The 19,819-nt window shown below is 52.4% G+C and overlaps 1 protein-coding gene across 9 annotated transcripts in view; it reads left to right on the top strand.

The window, feature by feature from the left end:
* The window catches only part of EXOC7 (exocyst complex component 7), a 152,599-nt gene that overhangs the window by 14,204 nt on the left and 118,576 nt on the right, over positions 1-19,819 (top strand). For all 9 annotated transcript variants that reach the window (XM_068263601.1, XM_068263597.1, XM_068263604.1 and 6 more), the window contains exons 2-3: positions 18,075-18,140; positions 18,226-18,410. In XM_068263601.1, coding sequence (XP_068119702.1) covers positions 18,075-18,140; positions 18,226-18,410 — 251 coding nt within the window. The remainder of the gene's footprint in view (positions 1-18,074; positions 18,141-18,225; positions 18,411-19,819) is intronic.

Below are 19,819 nucleotides of genomic sequence, written 5' to 3'. Positions count from 1 at the left end.
TGACTGATGGGGGGAGGGGTCATACATGGGGGAACATGTCCTGTGCTGGGGGGTTACACAGGGGGCCATACCTGGGGAGAGGGAGATAGAGGACAAGCTGCTGCAGGTGACTGATGGGGGGAGGGGTCATACATGGGGGAACATGTCCTGTGCTGGGGGGTAACACAGGGGGCCATACCTGGGGAGAGGGAGATAGAGGACAAGCTGCTGCAGGTGACTGATATGGGGGAGGGGCCAGACATGGGGGAACCTGTCCTGTGCTGGGGGGTTACACAGGGGGCTATACCTGGGGAGAGGGAGATAGAGGACAAGCTGCAGCAGGTGACTGATATGGGGGAGGGGCCAGACATGGGGGAACCTGTCCTGTGCTGTGGGGTTACACAGGGGGCTATACCTGGGGAGAGGGAGATAGAGGACAAGCTGCAGCAGGTGACTGATGGGGGGAGGGGTCATACATTGGGGAACATGTCCTGTGCTGGGGGGTAACACAGGGGGCCATACCTGGGGAGAGGGAGATAGAGGACAAGCTGCTGCAGGTGACTGATGGGGGGAGGGGTCATACATGGGGGAACATGTCCTGTGCTGTGGGGTAACACAGGGGGCCATACCTGGGGAGAGGGAGATAGAGGACAAGCTGCTGCAGGTGACTGATGGGGGGAGGGGTCATACATGGGGGAACATGTCCTGTGCTGGGGGGTTACACAGGGGGCTATACCTGGGGAGAGGGAGATAGAGGACAAGCTGCAGCAGGTGACTGATATGGGGGAGGGGCCAGACATGGGGGAACCTGTCCTGTGCTGGGGGGTAACACAGGGGGCTATACCTGGGGAGAGGGAGATAGAGGACAAGCTGCTGCAGGTGACTGATGGGGGGAGGGGTCATACATGGGGGAACATGTCCTGTGCTGGGGGGTAACACAGGGGGCCATACCTGGGGAGAGGGAGATAGAGGACAAGCTGCTGCAGGTGACTGATGGGGGGAGGGGTCATACATGGGGGAACATGTCCTGTGCTGGGGGGTTACACAGGGGGCTATACCTGGGGAGAGGGAGATAGAGGACAAGCTGCTGCAGGTGACTGATATGGGGGAGGGGCCAGACATGGGGGAACCTGTCCTGTGCTGTGGGGTTACACAGGGGGCCATACCTGGGGAGAGGGAGATAGAGGACAAGCTGCAGCAGGTGACTGATGGGGGGAGGGGTCATACACGGGGGAACATGTCCTGTGCTGTGGGGTTACACAGGGGGCTATACCTGGGGAGAGGGAGATAGAGGACAAGCTGCTGCAGGTGACTGATATGGGGGAGGGGCCAGACATGGGGGAACCTGTCCTGTGCTGGGGGGTTACACAGGGGGCTATACCTGGGGAGAGGGAGATAGAGGACAAGCTGCAGCAGGTGACTGATATGGGGGAGGGGCCAGACATGGGGGAACCTGTCCTGTGCTGTGGGGTTACACAGGGGGCCATACCTGGGGAGAGGGAGATAGAGGACAAGCTGCTGCAGGTGACTGATATGGGGGAGGGGCCAGACATGGGGGAACCTGTCCTGTGCTGGGGGGTTACACAGGGGGCCATACCTGGGGAGAGGGAGATAGAGGACAAGCTGCTGCAGGTGACTGATATGGGGGAGGGGCCAGACATGGGGGAACCTGTCCTGTGCTGTGGGGTTACACAGGGGGCTATACCTGGGGAGAGGGAGATAGAGGACAAGCTGCTGCAGGTGACTGATGGGGGGAGGGGTCATACATGGGGGAACATGTCCTGTGCTGGGGGGTTACACAGGGGGCTATACCTGGGGAGAGGGAGATAGAGGACAAGCTGCTGCAGGTGACTGATGGGGGGAGGGGTCATACATGGGGGAACATGTCCTGTGCTGGGGGGTTACACAGGGGGCTATACCTGGGGAGAGGGAGATACAGGACAAGCTGCTGCAGGTGACTGATATGGGGGAGGGGCCAGACATGGGGGAACCTGTCCTGTGCTGGGGGGTTACACAGGGGGCTATACCTGGGGAGAGGGAGATAGAGGACAAGCTGCTGCAGGTGACTGATGGGGGGAGGGGTCATACATGGGGGAACATGTCCTGTGCTGGGGGGTTACACAGGGGGCTATACCTGGGGAGAGGGAGATAGAGGACAAGCTGCTGCAGGTGACTGATGGGGGGAGGGGTCATACACGGGGGAACATGTCCTGTGCTGGGGGGTAACACAGGGGGCCATACCTGGGGAGAGGGAGATAGAGGACAAGCTGCTGCAGGTGACTGATGGGGGGAGGGGTCATACATGGGGGAACATGTCCTGTGCTGGGGGGTAACACAGGGGGCCATACCTGGGGAGAGGGAGATAGAGGACAAGCTGCTGCAGGTGACTGATGGGGGAGGGGTCATACATGGGGGAACATGTCCTGTGCTGGGGGGTAACACAAGGGGGCCATACCTGGGGAGAGGGAGATAGAGGACAAGCTGCTGCAGGTGACTGATGGGGGGAGGGGTCATACATGGGGGAACATGTCCTGTGCTGGGGGGTAACACAGGGGGCCATACCTGGGGAGAGGGAGATAGAGGACAAGCTGCTGCAGGTGACTGATATGGGGGAGGGGCCAGACATGGGGGAACCTGTCCTGTGCTGTGGGGTTACACAGGGGGCTATACCTGGGGAGAGGGAGATAGAGGACAAGCTGCTGCAGGTGACTGATATGGGGGAGGGGCCAGACATGGGGGAACCTGTCCTGTGCTGTGGGGTAACACAAGGGGGCCATACCTGGGGAGAGGGAGATAGAGGACAAGCTGCTGCAGGTGACTGATGGGGGGAGGGGTCATACATGGGGGAACATGTCCTGTGCTGGGGGGTAACACAGGGGGCCATACCTGGGGAGAGGGAGATAGAGGACAAGCTGCAGCAGGTGACTGATATGGGGGAGGGGCCAGACATGGGGGAACCTGTCCTGTGCTGTGGGGTTACACAGGGGGCTATACCTGGGGAGAGGGAGATAGAGGACAAGCTGCTGCAGGTGACTGATGGGGGGGGAGGGGTCAGACATGGGGTCTCAGCCTGGGGAGAGCAGGGGTCCATGCATGATGACTGAGGATGGGGAGAGCTCCTGTCCTGTACTCTGGGGTTATATATAGCTGCACATGGGATGCTGCCTGCCAGTGGTGGACCCTAGAGAGGGGAATGTCACTGCTTGTCACACAAATCAGCAGATCTACACAATAACTGGGGGTTGTTATTTAAAGGATACCCGAAGTGACGTGTGACATGAGATAGACATGTGTTTGTACAGTGCCTAGCACACTCAGGGCCGGTTTAAGCAACAATGGGGCCCCAGGGCAAAATAAACCTGGGGGGCCCCCCCAACATATACCCCGGAACAAAAATCGGCATTAGGGGACCTTTTTTGCAGCTGGAATAGTCAGGGTGTGAAGTCCCAATCGGTCGGAGCTCCACATTTTGGCTATCCCAGCCTGCAAGGGGTTAAAAAGTTTCAGGAGGGGGGACCCCACATAATTTAAAAAAAAAAAAAAATTCCCATACTCTAAACATAAAAAAAAAAAATTGGGAAAATATGAAAAAATGCCAGGGATCTTCATATAGCCATATTGTGGCTGCGTATAGACCCCCTGATAACCCCGTCAGGAAATTTATTGCGCTTTCGTTTGATGTATGTAAAATTACACTACCGTTAGGTTTGCTACTTAAAGAGGAACTGTAACGACAAAACGGCCCCTGGGGGGTACTCACCTCGGGTGGGGGATGCCTCAGGATCCTAATGAGGCTTCCCACGCCGTCCTGCGTCCCTCGGGGGTCTCGCTGTAGCCCTCCGTACAGCGGTGACGTAAATATTTACCTTCCCGGCTCCTGCGCAGGCGCTCTGACGGCTGTCGGCTCCGAAGTAGGCGGAAATACCCGATCACCGTCGGGTCTGCTCTACTGCGCAGGCGCAAGTTTCCGGCGCCTGCGCAGTAGAGCGGACCCGTCGGAGATCGGGTATTTCCGTCTATTTCCGTGCAGAAAGTCGCCACAGCGCCCCCGCTGGAGCCAGCAAAGGTAAATATTGAACTGACAGTCGGCACAGTCGCCGGCTGTTCGGAGGGCTGCAGCGAGACCCCCGTGGGACAGAGGACGGCGTGGGAAGCCTCATTAGGATCCGGAGGCTTCCCCCACCCGAGGTGAGTACCCCCCAGGGGATCTTTTTAATGTTACAGAGTCTCTTTAAAGTGACATTTACTGCATTTAAAAGTATACTTTTTTCCTTCGAAACTTCAAAATCGATTTTCTCAAAAACAATAAGGTCTTTTTGAAAAATTGTTTTTTCCTCTTATTCCTAATGATCTCCTTAACATATCCTGCAAATTAAGGGTTTCTAGCATTTAAGGTGGATTTGCTATCAACCATTAAAGTCGGCAGGTTTTTAAATGTGTATTTTTTTTTCCTTTGAAACTTTAAAATCGATTTTCTCAAAAACTATAAGGCCGATTTGCAAATTTTTTTTTTCCTCTTGTAGCCACTGGGGGCCCCTACAAGCTCTGGGGCCCTGGGGCAGCTGCCTCCTTTGCCTCTATGGTAGCGCCGGCCCTGAGCACACTAATAACTAGGCTGTGTTCCTTTTATTCTTTCTCTGCCTAAAAGAGGTAAATATAAGGGTATGTATCAGGAAGAAATTCCAACTATAAAACACTTTCCTAGCAGAAAATGGCTTCTGAGAGCAAGAAAGAGATAAAAAGGGGAATTTCTTATCAGTGAGTGTCACACTGTAGTCACTTCCTGTCTGAGTCAGGACTAGTCAGCCACTTACATACCTGATATATAACTATTTCAGACAGAGAAAGAAAAAAAGGAACACAGCATAGTTATTTGTGTGCTAGGCACTGTACATACCCATGTCTATCTCATCATGTCACACGTCAGTTCGGGTATCCCTTAAAGAGAATCTGTATTGTTAAAATCGCACAAAAGTAAACATACCAGTGCGTTAGGGGACATCTCCTATTACCCTCTGTCACAATTTCGCCGCTCCTCGCCGCATTAAAAGTAGTCAAAAACAGTTTTAACCACTTTACCTCCGCGCGTACGTATTTCTCCGCCCCTTTTTCCATCCTTTAAAAACCAGGGACGGAGAAACACGTACTTTCCGCGTTCCCGACGCTGCCCGCGCTCCCGCTCGTAAACACGCCGCCCGCCGCTAGTAAAACCGCCGCCGCCCGCTCGCCCAGAGATCAATGAACGGGAAAATCCATTCCCGTTCGTTGATCTAAGCCCCGCAATGATCAGCTGCTCTCCTATGGGCAGCGCGATCATTATGAGAAAAAACTCACGTGTCCATGCTCATTATACTTCCTCCAAGCTTCCGGAAGGAAGCTTGGAGGTCGCATTAAAACAAAAAGTTACTGTGGCCATCTTGTGGCCAAATAGTAAACTACACCCTACACATTTTTCACATACAAATAAATGACTTTTACACATAAAATTAACTCATTACCTCCCACACTCCCCATTTTTTTTTTTTTGTAATTAAAAAAAAAATAAAAAAATTTACAATTAAAAAAAATACATAAATAGTTACCTTAGGGACTGAACTTTTTAAATATTTATGTCAAGAGGGTATAACACTGTTACTTTATAAACTATGGGCTTGTAATTAGGGATGGACGCAAAACTGAAAAAAATGCACCTTTATTTCCAAATAAAATATTGGCGCCAAACATTGTGATAGGGACATAATTTAAATGGTTTTATAACCGGGACAAAAGGGCAAATACGTTTCATGGGTTTTAATTACAGTAGCATGCATTATTTAAAAACTATAATGGCCGAAAACTGAAAAATAATTATTTTTTTCCCCACATTTTTCCTATTTTCCCATTAAAACACATTTAGAAAAAAATAATTCTTGGCATAATGTCCCACCTAAAGAAAGCCTAATTGGTGGCGAAAAAAACAAGATATAGTTCATTTCATTGCGATAAGTAATAATAAAGTTATAGACGAATGAATGGAAGGAGCGCTGAAAGGTGAAAATTGCTCTGGTGCTCAGGGGGTAAAACCCCTCAGTGGTGAAGTGGTTAAAAAGTTTGTTTATAAACAAACAAAATGGCCACCAAAACAGGAAGTAGGTTGATGTACAGCATGTCCACACATAGAAAATACATCCATACATAAGCAGGCTGTATACACCCTTCAAGAGATCACTTGTGTGTGTTTACCTTCTGACCCCTTCAGCTCTCACCCACTGAAGTGACAGGCTTTCTGCAGACAGCTCTGCCTATGTGGTTAATTCCTCAGTATGTGACAATCCAGCTCCTTTCACAGCCTAACAGAGGAGGATTTTTATCCAGCTCTCTTCTATCACTGATAAGATAGCAGAGAAGGTGCTGGCTTATGTAAATAAAACACACACTGGAGTGTGCATAGAGGAACAGACCAGCACGGAAGAGTTGGCAGCCTTCCAGACACAGGCCGACAAGTCTGACAGGGGAAAGATACATTGATTTATTACAGAGACTGTGATAGTATAAAGTGCTGCAGTAAGCCAGAACACATTAGAATAGGTTTAGGAACTTGTAGGATGGTAGAAAAAACGTTGTAATTTTTGTTACAGAGTCACTTTAAAGCTATACTTAAAGGGATACTGTAGGGGGGGGGGGGGGGGGGCGGGGTCGGGGGAAATGAGTTGAACTTACCTGGGGCTTCTAATGGTCCCCCGCAGACATCCTGTGCCTGCGCAGCCACTCACTGATGCTCCAGCCCCGCCTCTGGTTCACTTCTGGAATTTCAGACTTTAAAGTGAATGATTACCACTATCAAAATAAAAAAGTCAGATACTCACCGAAGGAGAGGGAAGGCTCGGTCCTAATGAGCCTTCCCTCTCCTCTCCCGGTGCCCGGTCCCGCGCAGTATCCCCCGTGGCAGTATTCGACCAGTTCGGTCAAATACTGCCACTTCCGCTGCTGAAGGGATGTTTCGGAAGCCTTCGGGAGCACTCGGGCTCCCGAAGACGGGCCGCTCCAAACTACGCATGCACGAGTGTCCTCTATGATGCAATCGTGCGTGCGTAGTAAGGAGCGGCCCGTCTTCGGAAGCCCGAGTGCTCCCGAAGACCTCAGAAGTCCCTGCGGCGGCGGACGCAAACGGGGGAGCCAGCGCAGCACCGAAGGCATCGGGAGAGGAGAGGGAAGGCTCATTAGGACCGAGCCTTCCCTCTCCTTAGGTGAGTATCTGACTTTTTTATTTTGATAGCTGTACCCATTGGCTTTGAAGTCTGAAAATCACTGCGCCTGCGTTGCCGTGTCCTCGCTTCCCCTGATGTCACCAGGAGTGTACTGCGCAGGCACAGACCATACTGGGCTTGTGCTATACACTCCTGATGACGTCAGCATGAGCGAAGACACGGCAACGCAGGCGCAGTGGTTTTCAGACTTTAAAGTCTGAAATTCCAGAAGTGAGCCGGAGGCGGGGCCGGAGCATCGGTGAGTGGCTGCGCGGGCACAGGATGTCTGCGGGGGCGGAGCATCGGTGAGTGGCTGTGCAGGCTCAGGATGTTTGTGGGGGACCATTAGAAGTCCCGGGTAAGTTCAACTCATTTTCCCCCAACCCCCGTACAGTATCCCTTTAAAGCAGTAGGATTAGCCATACTATGCCAGGGGGAAAAAAAACATATAAGTAGATAAAGACTTGATCTGCTTACATAACACATGTATTGTACTGGAGCTTCCCCAAGCCCCCAGCGGCTGCCCTGTTCTGCGCCGGTCCTGCCTGAGTCTCCGTTCTCCCGTCGCCGCTCCATCCCGTACCTCGACTTGTAAGTCGAGGCCAGCGCAGCCCTGCCAAGTGTATCCTTCGCATTCCCCTCTGCAATAGCAATAAACGCGAAGAAAGGATACATGTGGCCAGAGCCGTGCAGGCGCAGTGGCCCGGTGGCGAAACCGAAAGCAGCTGGCGGCGGGAGAACGGAGGCTCGTTGAGGAGCGGCGCGGGACAGACCAGCTGCTGGGGGCTTGGGAAGCCCCAGGTAAGTGAAACAATGTGTTTATTTTCACTCTACAGTTCCGCTTTAATACACTGACCAGTTGTTAAAATGTGATTTTTATGGTGACACTCCCGCTTTAATAATATTTAGGTCTCCAGGCTCCTTATTGTATCCCGCCTCCCCTCTGCCTTGCTGCCATATACTCCGTTTGCGGTTCCTACTGGTCCCAGTAGAACGCAGTGCAAGCACTGTCTGTCCACTATTCACACACTTATAAATCGTGCTCCTGAATGGCTGTGCATGGCAGTCACAAGTGACCTCTGCGTACGCAGTTTGGAAATGATCGGAACTGGACATGCTCAGGGCTCTACCGGCGACGGCTGCTACACACAGCAATGCAGGAGTGCGTACAGAGAGGGAGCACAGAGCCAATTTACCTAGCACTTATGCCAATTATAACTAATAAAAACCAGTATATAGAAGAATAAACATTTTAAAAGCAATTTCCCGGAGAGCTAATTGCAAGCCCAGTTGTGGCATGGTGGTGAAGAGGTTAGCAGTCTCACCTTGCAGTGTTGGGTTCCTGGGTTTGTATCCCAGCCAGGCAACTATCTGCACTGTTCTCACCGTGTCTTTGTGGGTTTCCTCCGGGCACTCTGGATACACTACACTCAGGGCCGGGCCGAGGCATAGGCTGGAGAGGCTCCAGCCTCAGGGCGCAGTGTAGGAGGGGGCACACAATTCAATCAGCTGTCATTCCTAATTGTGTTTGAAGCAGAAAGAAATAAGAAAAGGGGATACATTATTATTATTATTTAGTATTATTTAGTATTTATATAGCGCTGACATATTACGCAGCGCTGTACAGTGTGTATGTATATATATATATATATCTATCTATCTTATCACTACCTGTCCCTCAAAGGAGCGCACATTCTAATCCCTACCATTGCCATATGTCTATATTATGTAGTGTAAGTACTGTAGTCTAGGGCCAATTTTTAGGGGGAGCCAATTAACTTATCTGTATGTTTTTGGAATGTGGGAGGAAACCAGAGTGCCCGGAGGAGAGACACGGAGAGAACATACAAACTCTTTGCAGATAGTGCCCTGGCTGGGATTCGAACCAGGGACCCAACGCTGCAAGGTGAGAGAGCTAACCACTACGCCACCGTGCTGCCCATACATACATAGCAGTGACTGCAAGCCAGATAACTAGAGATTAAGGTGTTGGGGAGGTTGTGGGCCCTGTGGCACCTCTTAGTCTAACAGCAATCAGTGAGTGACAGCTGGGGTAGGAGGGATGGAGGGGCCTCTTAGTGTAATAGCAATCAGTGTGTGACGGCTGGGGTGGGAGGGATGGGGAGGGGCCTCTTAGTGTAATAGCAATCAGTGTGTGACGGCTGTAGTGGAGGGATGGAGGAGGGGCCTCTTAGTGTAATAGCAATCAGTGTGTGACGGCTGGGGTGGGAGGGATGGAGGAGGGGCCTCTTAGTGTAATAGCAATCAGTGTGTGATATCTGGGGTGGGAGGGATGGAGGAGCCTCTTAGTGTAATAGCAATCAGTGTGTGACAGCTGGGGTGGGAGGGATGGAGGAGGGGCCTCTTAGTGTAATAGCAATCAGTGTGTGACGGCTGTAGTGGAGGGATGGAGGAGGGGCCTCTTAGTGTAATAGCAATCAGTGTGTGACGGCTGGGGTGGGAGGGATGGAGAGGCCTCTTAGTGTAATAGCAATCAGTGTGTGATATCTGGGGTGGGAGGGATGGAGGAGCCTCTTAGTGTAATAGCAATCAGTGTGTGACGGCTGGGGTGGGAGGGATGGGGGAGGGGCCTTTTAGTGTAATAGCAATCAGTGTGTGACGGCTGGGGTGGGAGGGATGGGGAGGGGCCTCTTAGTGTAATAGCAATCAGTGTGTGACAGCTGGGGTGGGAGGGATGGGGGAGGGGCCTCTTAGTGTAATAGCAATCAGTGTGTGATGGCTGGGGTGGGAGGGATGGAGGGGCCTCTTAGTGTAATAGCAATCAGTGTGTGACGGCTGGGGTGGGAGGGATGGAGGGGCCTCTTAGTGTAATAGCAATCAGTGTGTGACGGCTGGGGTGGGAGGGATGGGGGGAGGGGCCTCTTAGTGTAATAGCAATCAGTATGTGACGGCTGGGGTGGGAGGGATGGGGGGGGGCCTCTTAGTGTAATAGCAATCAGTGTGTGACGGGTGGGAGGGATGGAGGGGCCTCTTAGTGTAATAGCAATCAGTGTGTGACAGCTGGGGTGGGAGGGATGGAGGGGCCTCTTAGTGTAATAGCAATCAGTGTGTGACGGCTGGGGTGGGAGGGATGGGGAGGAGCCTCTTAGTGTAATAGCAATCAGTGTGTGACGGCTGGGGTGGGAGGGATGGGGGAGGGGCCTCTTAGTGTAATAGCAATCAGTGTGTGACGGCTGGGGTGGGAGGAATGGAGGGGCCTCTTAGTGTAATAGCAATCAGTGTGTGACGGCTGGGGTGGGAGGGATGGGGAGGGGCCTCTTAGTGTAATAGCAATCAGTGTGTGACGGCTGTAGTGGAGGGATGGAGGAGGGGCCTCTTAGTGTAATAGCAATCAGTGTGTGACGGCTGGGGTGGGAGGGATGGAGAGGCCTCTTAGTGTAATAGCAATCAGTGTGTGATATCTGTGGTGGGAGGGATGGAGGAGCCTCTTAGTGTAATAGCAATCAGTGTGTGACGGCTGGGGTGGGAGGGATGGGGGAGGGGCCTTTTAGTGTAATAGCAATCAGTGTGTGACAGCTGGGGTGGGAGGGATGGGGGAGGGGCCTCTTAGTGTAATAGCAATCAGTGTGTGATGGCTGGGGTGGGAGGGATGGAGGGGCCTCTTAGTGTAATAGCAATCAGTGTGTGACGGCTGGGGTGGGAGGGATGGGGGGAGGGGCCTCTTAGTATAATAGCAATCAGTGTGTGACGGCTGGGGTGGGAGGGATGGGGGGGGGGCCTCTTAGTGTAATAGCAATCAGTGTGTGACGGCTGGGGTGGGAGGGATGGAGGAGGGATCTCTTAGTGTAATAGCAATCAGTGTGTGACGGCTGGGGTGGGAGGGATGGGGGGGGGGCCTCTTAGTGTAATAGCAATCAGTGTGTGACGGCTGGGGTGGGAGGGATGGAGGAGGGGTCTCTTAGTGTAATAGCAATCAGTGTGTGACGGCTGGGGTGGGAGGGATGGGGGAGGGGCCTTTTAGTGTAATAGCAATCAGTGTGTGACGGCTGGGGTGGGAGGGATGGGGGAGGGGCCTTTTAGTGTAATAGCAATCAGTGTGTGACGGCTGGGGTGGGAGGGATGGGGAGGGGCCTCTTAGTGTAATAGCAATCAGTGTGTGACGGCTGGGGTGGGAGGGATGGGAGGGGCCTCTTAGTGTAATAGCAATCAGTGTGTGACGGCTGGGGTGGGAGGGATGGGGAGGGGCCTCTTAGTGTAATAGCAATCAGTGTGTGACGGCTGGGGTGGGAGGGATGGGGAGGGGCCTCTTAGTGTAATAGCAATCAGTGTGTGACGGCTGGGGTGGGAGGGATGGGGGAGGGGCCTCTTAGTGTAATAGCAATCAGTGTGTGACGGCTGGGGTGGGAGGGATGGGGGAGGGGCCTTTTAGTGTAATAGCAATCAGTGTGTGACGGCTGGGGTGGGAGGGATGGAGGGGCCTCTTAGTGTAATAGCAATCAGTGTGTGATGGCTGGTGTGGGAGGGATGGGGGAGGGGCCTTTTAGTGTAATAGCAATCAGTGTGTGACGGCTGGGGTGGGAGGGATGGGGAGGGGCCTCTTAGTGTAATAGCAATCAGTGTGTGGCGGCTGTGGTGGGAGGGATGGAGGGGCCTCTTAGTGTAATAGCAATCAGTGTGTGACGGCTGGGGTGGGAGGGATGGAGGGGCCTCTTAGTGTAATAGCAATCAGTGTGTGACGGCTGGGGTGGGAGGGATGGGGAGGGGCCTCTTAGTGTAATAGCAATCAGTGTGTGATGGCTGGGGTGGGAGGGATGGAGGGGCCTCTTAGTGTAATAGCAATCAGTGTGTGATGGCTGGGGTGGGAGGGATGGAGGAGGGGCCTCTTAGTGTAATAGCAATCAGTGTGTGACAGCTGGGGTGGGATGGATGGGGAGGGGCCTCTTAGTGTAATAGCAATCAGTGTGTGACGGCTGGGGTGGGAGGGATGGAGGAGGAGCCTCTTAGTGTAATAGCAATCAGTGTGTGACGGCTGGGGTGGGAGGGATGGAGGAGGGCGCCTCTTAGTGTAATAGCAATCAGTGTGTGATGGCTGGGGTGGGAGGGATGGAGGGGCCTCTTAGTGTAATAGCAATCAGTGTGTGACGGCTGGGGTGGGAGGGGTGGGGAGGGGCCTCTTAGTGTAATAGCAATCAGTGTGTGACGGCTGGGGTGGGAGGGATGGAGGGGCCTCTTAGTGTAATAGCAATCAGTGTGTGACGGCTGGGGTGGGAGGGATGGGGGGGGGTGCTCTTAGTGTAATAGCAATCAGTGTGTGACGGCTGGGGTGGGAGGGATGGGGGAGGGGCCTCTTAGTGTAATAGCAATCAGTGTGTGATGGCTGGGGTGGGAGGGATGGGGGAGGGGCCTCTTAGTGTAATAGCAATCAGTGTGTGATGGCTGGGGTGGGAGGGATGGAGGGGTCTCTTAGTGTAATAGCAATCAGTGTGTGACGGCTGGGGTGGGAGGGATGGGGAGAGGCCTCTTAGTGTAATAGCAATCAGTGTGTGACGGCTGGGGTGGGAGGGATGGAGGAGGAGCCTCTTAGTGTAATAGCAATCAGTGTGTGACAGCTGGGGTGGGAGGGATGGGGGAGGGGCCTCTTAGTGTAATAGCAATCAGTGTGTGACAGCTGGGGTGGGAGGGATGGGGGAGGGGCCTCTTAGTGTAATAGCAATCAGTGTGTGATGGCTGGGGTGGGAGGGATGGAGGAGGGGCCTCTTAGTGTAATAGCAATCAGTGTGTGATGGCTGGGGTGGGAGGGATGGGGAGGGGCCTCTTAGTGTAATAGCAACCAGTGTGTGACGGCTGGGGTGGGAGGGATGGGGGAGGGGCCTCTTAGTGTAATAGCAATCAGTGTGTGACAGCTGGGGTGGGAGGGATGGAGGAGCCTCTTAGTGTAATAGCAATCAGTGTGTGATGGCTGGGGTGGGAGGGATGGGGGAGGGGCCTTTTAGTGTAATAGCAATCAGTGTGTGACGGCTGGGGTGGGAGGGATGGGGAGGGGCCTCTTAGTGTAATAGCAATCAGTGTGTGGCGGCTGGGGTGGGAGGGATGGAGGGGCCTCTTAGTGTAATAGCAATCAGTGTGTGACGGCTGGGGTGGGAGGGATGGGGAGGGGCCTCTTAGTGTAATAGCAATCAGTGTGTGACAGCTGGGGTGGGAGGGATGGAGGAGCCTCTTAGTGTAATAGCAATCAGTGTGTGATGGCTGGGGTGGGAGGGATGGGGGAGGGGCCTTTTAGTGTAATAGCAATCAGTGTGTGACGGCTGGGGTGGGAGGGATGGGGAGGGGCCTCTTAGTGTAATAGCAATCAGTGTGTGGCGGCTGGGGTGGGAGGGATGGAGGGGCCTCTTAGTGTAATAGCAATCAGTGTGTGACGGCTGGGGTGGGAGGGATGGGGAGGGGCCTCTTAGTGTAATAGCAATCAGTGTGCGATGGCTGGGGTGGGAGGGATGAGGGAGGGGCCTCTTAGTGTAATAGCAATCAGTGTGTGACGGGTGGGAGGGATGAGGGAGGAGCCTCTTAGTGTAATAGCAATCAGTATGTGACGGCTGGGGTGGGAGGGATGGGGAGGGGCCTCTTAGTGTAATAGCAATTAGTGTGTGACGGCTGGGGTGGGAGGGATGGGAGGGGCCTCTTAGTGTAATAGCAATTAGTGTGTGACGGCTGGGGTGGGAGGGATGGAGGAGGGGCCTCTTAGTGTAATAGCAATCAGTGTGTGACGGCTGGGGTGAGAGGGATGGAGGGGCCTCTTAGTGTGATAGCAATCAGTGTGTGACAGCTGGGGTGGGAGGGATGGGGAGGGGCCTCTTAGTGTAATAGCAATCAGTGTGTGACGGCTGGGGTGGGAGGGATGGAAGAGGGGCCTCTTAGTGCAATAGCAATCAGTGTGTGATGGCTGGGGTGGGAGGGATGGAGGGGCCTCTTAGTGTAATAGCAATCAGTGTGTGACGGCTGGGGTGGGAGGGATGGGGAGGGGCCTCTTAGTGTAATAGCAATCAGTGTGGGAGGGATGGAGGGTCCTCTTAGTGTAATAGCAATCAGTGTGTGACTGCTGGGGTGGGAGGGATGGGGAGGGGCCTCTTAGTGTAATAGCAATCAGTGTGTGACGGCTGGGGTGGGAGGGATGGAGGAGGGGCCTCTTAGTGTGATAGCAATCAGTGTGTGACGGCTGGGGTGGGAGGGATGGAGGAGGGGCCTCTTAGTGTAATAGCAATCAGTGTGTGACGGCAGGGGTGGGAGGGATGGAGGAGGGGCCTCTTAGTGTAATAGCAATCAGTGTGTGACGGCTGGGGTGGGAGGGATGGAGGGGCCTCTTAGTGTAATAGCAATCAGTGTGTGACGGCTGGGGTGGGAGGGATGAAGGGGCCTCTTAGTGTAATAGCAATCAGTGTGTTACAGCTGGGGTGGGAGGGATAGGGGAGGGGCCTCTTAGTGTAATAGCAATCAGTGTGTAATGGCTGGGGTGGGAGGGATGGAGGGGCCTCTTAGTGTAATAGCAATCAGTGTGTGACGGCTGGGGTGGGCGGGATGGAGGAGGGGCCTCTTAGTGTAATAGCAATCAGTGTGTGACGGCTGGGGTGGGAGGGATGGAGGAGGGGCCTCTTAGTGTAATAGCAATCAGTGTGTGACGGCTGGGGTGGGAGGGATGGGGAGGGGCCTCTTAGTGTAATAGCAACCAGTGTGTGACGGCTGGGGTGGGAGGGATGGGGAGGGGCCTCTTAGTGTAATAGCAATCAGTGTGTGACGGCTGGGGAGGGATGGATGGAGGAGGAGCCTCTTAGTGTAATAGCAATCAGTGTGTGACGGCTGGGCCATGAGGCGCCTCTTAGTGTAATAGCAATCAGTGTGTGACGGCTAGGGTGGGAGGGATGGGGGAGGGGCCTCTTAGTGTAATAGCAATCAGTGTGTGACGGCTGGGGTGGGAGGGATGGAGGAGGGGCCTCATAGTGTAATAGCAATCAGTGTGTGACGGCTGGGGTGGGAGGGATGGAGGAGGGGCCTCTTAGTGTAATAGCAATCAGTGTGTGACGGCTGGGGTGGGAGGGATGGGAGGGGCCTCTTAGTGTAATAGCAATCAGTGTGTGACGACTGGAGTGGGAGGGATGGGGGAGGGGCCTCTTAGTGTAATAGCAATCAGTGTGTGACGGCTGGGGTGAGAGGGATAGGGGAGGGGCCTCTTAGTGTAATAGCAATCAGTGTGTGACGGCTGGGGTGGGCGGGATGGAGGAGGGGCCTCTTAGTGTAATAGCAATCAGTGTGTGACGGCTGGGGTGGGAGGGATGGGGAGGGGCCTCTTAGTGTAATAGCAACCAGTGTGTGACGGCTGGGGTGGGAGGGATGGGGAGGGGCCTCTTAGTGTAATAGCAATCAGTGTGTGACGGCTGGGGAGGGATGGATGGAGGAGGAGCCTCTTAGTGTAATAGCAATCAGTGTGTGACGGCTGGGCCATGAGGCGCCTCTTAGTGTAATAGCAATCAGTGTGTGACGGCTAGGGTGGGAGGGATGGGGGAGGGGCCTCTTAGTGTAATAGCAATCAGTGTGTGACGGCTGGGGTGGGAGGGATGGAGGAGGGGCCTCATAGTGTAATAGCAATCAGTGTGTGACGGCTGGGGTGGGAGGGATGGGAGGGGCCTCTTAGTGTAATAGCAATCAGTGTGTGACGACTGGAGTGGGAGGGATGGGGGAGGGGCCTCTTAGTGTAATAGCAATCAGTGTGTGACGGCTGGGGTGAGAGGGATGGGGGAGGGGCCTCTTAGTGTAATAGCAATCAGTGTGTGATGGCTGGGGTGGGAGGGATGGGGGGAGGGGCCTCTTAGTGTAATAGCAATCAGTGTGTGACGGCTGGGGTGGGAGGGATGGAGGAGGGGCCTCTTAGTGTAATAGCAATCAGTGTGTGACGGCTGGGGTGGGAGGGATGGAGGGGCCTCTTAGTGTAATAGCAATCAGTGTGTGACGGCTGGGGTGGGAGGGATGGAGGGGCCTCTTAGTGTAATAGCAATCAGTGTGTGACGGCTGGGGTGGGAGGGATGCAGGAGGGGCCTCTTAGTGTAATAGCAATCAGTGTGTGACGGCTGGGGTGGGAGGGATGGGGGAGGGGCCTCTTAGTGTAATAGTAATCAGTGTGTGATGGCTGGGGTGGGAGGGATGGAGGAGGAGCCTCTTAGTGTAATAGCAATCAGTGTGTAATGGCTGGGGGGGAGGGATGGAGGAGGGGCCTCTTAGTGTAAAAGCAATCAGTGTGTGACGGCTGGGGTGGGAGGGATGGAGGGGCGCACTTTGGTGTCTCAGCCTTGGGTGCTGGAGGACCTTGTCCCGGCTCTGACTACACAATACATGTATAGACATATGGCTATGGTAGAGATTACATTGTAGCCCCTCTGAGGGACATCAGTGATAAGACAATATACTTTGTACAGCACTGCGGAAGATGTTGGCGCTATATAAATACTAAATAATAATAAAAAGCCCCCACCACACTTCAGTATTCAATCTAAGCTACACCATTCCCTATAGAAGTTTACATGTAAACCCAAAGAAATGTGTGTATTGGTTTGGCTGCTATACTGACCAGTACTAGTTATTGCTCTCGTTATTGCCTGATGAAGCAGGCTTGATCCTGTGAAACGCTTTGCATTGTGGAGTGTATGAATTTCATTGTTGACTATTAAATCAACCAATTTGGTGTCTACTTACTGGGGCGGTAAGACTTCCACTACCTCCTCTTATCCTCTCATTGGCAACTCTGTTCTATCCTTGCTACATCCCCAGTAACAAACTTAAAAAGAGCCTGAAGCGAATTTAAAATAAAAGAAAACGGATACTTTCCTAAGGATGGGGAAGGCTCTGGGTCTTATAGAGCATTCCTGTTCTTCTCCTGGTCCCCTGGTTCCAGCATCGTCACCACCATTAGTAGCCTCTGACCGATGGGTCGAAGACTACTATCTTCCGCCATGAAAGGCTTCGGAAGTCTTTGGGAGCCCATTTGTTCCTGAAGACCGGTGGCTTCTTAGGTATCTGTTTATTTTATTTCAAAATCGCTTCAAGTTTGCTTTAATTTCTTGAAAGAGCCCAGCCAGTCTGTTGTTGCTTAAAGTGAGTCTGTTGTGTTTGCATCTGTTAGTCAAGTAATCTGCTGTAAGTTTTTCTCTCCAGATAACTCCCAGGCATTAGTCTAAAAGTTCCCTAAAGACAGCGCTTGGAGAATATATTACTGTTGTGCTGCAGATAATGTTTTTGTTTGTTTTATATGTTACGGCCAGAACCCGAAGTTTGGCCACTTCGCGTTGTGGCTGGCCGCTTTGGGTTCTGGCCGGTCAATGTGCGAAGTGGCCGCGGCGCTGCGGCCAATGTCCGAAATGAGCCGACTCCTGGTGGATCCGATCATGTTCCCCAATGCTGGCTCCGCCCCCCACCTCCCTGCTATCGGCTTTCAGTCAGCCGGAGACACACGAGTCCCCCCTCCCCCGAGTCGGCTGCAGGAAAGCAGAGCGGGAAGCACTGCTGACATTGCCTCTGTCAGCACCTGCTCTGCAGGGACGAACAAATTCCTGCTTTCCTGTCTCTGCCTTCCTGCAGCCACGAACTACTCTGGGGGGAACGCATGTGTCCCCCGGCTGTCAGAAGACGATAGCAGGGAGGCAGGGGGCGGAGCCAGCGCCGGGGGAAATGATCAGAGTCGCCAGGATTTGGCTCATTTCGGACATTGGCCGCAGCGCAGCGGCCACTTCGCACATTGACCGGCCAGAACCCGAAGACTTCGGGTTCTGGCCGTAACATATCTAAAAAGCAAATAGTTATAAAGTACAAATGTTATTCCTGTTTGATGTTCAGTCCAAGTACATTTCATGGTATTTTACTTTTTAACAGGAAGAAGAAATGTTGACATTCATCAAAGAGAGCCTGGACAAGAGTGATCAGTTAACCAATAATATGGTGAGGCACAAAGAGAAACAGACGGCTTGTGATGTATGGTGAAGTCTGTGAACGTTAATGGATGCTGCTCTATGTTGTCTTTCAGGTCTCCATCCTTTCCTCTTTTGAGAGTCGTTTAATGAAGTTGGAGAATTCCATCATTCCGGTGCACAAGCAGACCGAGACCCTGCAACGCCTGCAGGAGAATGTAGAGCGCACCCTCTCCTGCCTGGACCATGTTATCAGCTACTACCACGTAGCCACTGAGACTGAAAGGATCATCAAAGAGGGGTAAGGCTTGGAGGAACTGCGGAGAAACCATTCTGATAGACCTTATTACCACATTGGAGAAACCATTCTGATAGGCCTTATTACCACATTGGAGAAGCCATTCTCATAGGCCTTATTACCACATTGGAGAAACCATTCTGATAGGCCTTATTACCACATTAGAGAAGCCATTCTGATAGGCCTTATTACCACATTGGAGAAGCCATTCTGATAGGCCTTATTACCACATTGGAGAAGCCATTCTGATAGGCCTTATTACCACATTGGAGAAACCATTCTGATAGGCCTTATTACCACATTGGAGAAGCCATTCTGATAGGCCTTATTACCACATTGGAGAAACCATTCTGATAGGCCTTATTACCACATTGGAGAAGCCATTCTCATAGGCCTTATTACCACATTGGAGAAACCATTCTGATAGGCCTTATTACCACATTGGAGAAGCCATTCTGATAGGCCTTATTACCACATTGGAGAAACCATTCTGATAGGCCTTATTACCACATTGGAGAAACCATTCTCATAGGCCTTATTACCACATTGGAGAAGCCATTCTCATAGACCTTATTACCACATTGGAGAAGCCATTCTCATAGACCTTATTACCACATTGGAGAAGCCATTCTGATAGGCCTTATTACCACATTGGAGAAACCATTCTGATAGGCCTTATTACCACATTGGAGAAGCCATTCTCATAGGCCTTATTACCACACTGGAGAAGCCATTCTGATAGGCCTTATTACCACATTGGAGAAGCCATTCTGATAGGCCTTATTACCACATTGGAGAAACCATTCTGATAGGCCTTATTACCACATTGGAGAAGCCATTCTGATAGGCCTTATTACCACATTGGAGAAACCATTCTGATAGGCCTTATTACCACATTGGAGAAACCATTCTGATAGGCCTTATTACCACATTGGAGAAGCCATTCTGATAGGCCTTATTACCACATTGGAGAAGCCATTCTCATAGGCCTTATTACCACATTGGAGAAGCCATTCTGATAGGCCTTATTACCACATTGGAGAAGCCATTCTGATAGGCCTTATTACCACATTGGAGAAGCCATTCTGATAGGCCTTATTACCACACTGGAGAAACCATTCTGATAGGCCTTATTACCACATTGGAGAAACCATTCTGATAGCCCTTATTACCACATTGGAGAAACCATTCTGATAGCCCTTGTTACCACATTGGAGAAACCATTCTGATAGGCCTTATTACCACACTGGAGAAGCCATTCTGATAGGCCTTATTACCACATTGGAGAAGCCATTCTGATAGGCCTTATTACCACATTGGAGAAACCATTCTGATAGGCCTTATTACCACATTGGAGAAACCATTCTCATAGGCCTTATTACCACATTGGAGAAGCCATTCTCATAGACCTT

Source organism: Hyperolius riggenbachi, chromosome 12, assembly GCF_040937935.1.
Source record: "Hyperolius riggenbachi isolate aHypRig1 chromosome 12, aHypRig1.pri, whole genome shotgun sequence".
Classification (NCBI taxonomy): domain Eukaryota; kingdom Metazoa; phylum Chordata; class Amphibia; order Anura; family Hyperoliidae; genus Hyperolius; species Hyperolius riggenbachi.
This window is presented reverse-complemented; position numbering and strand designations above follow the sequence as displayed.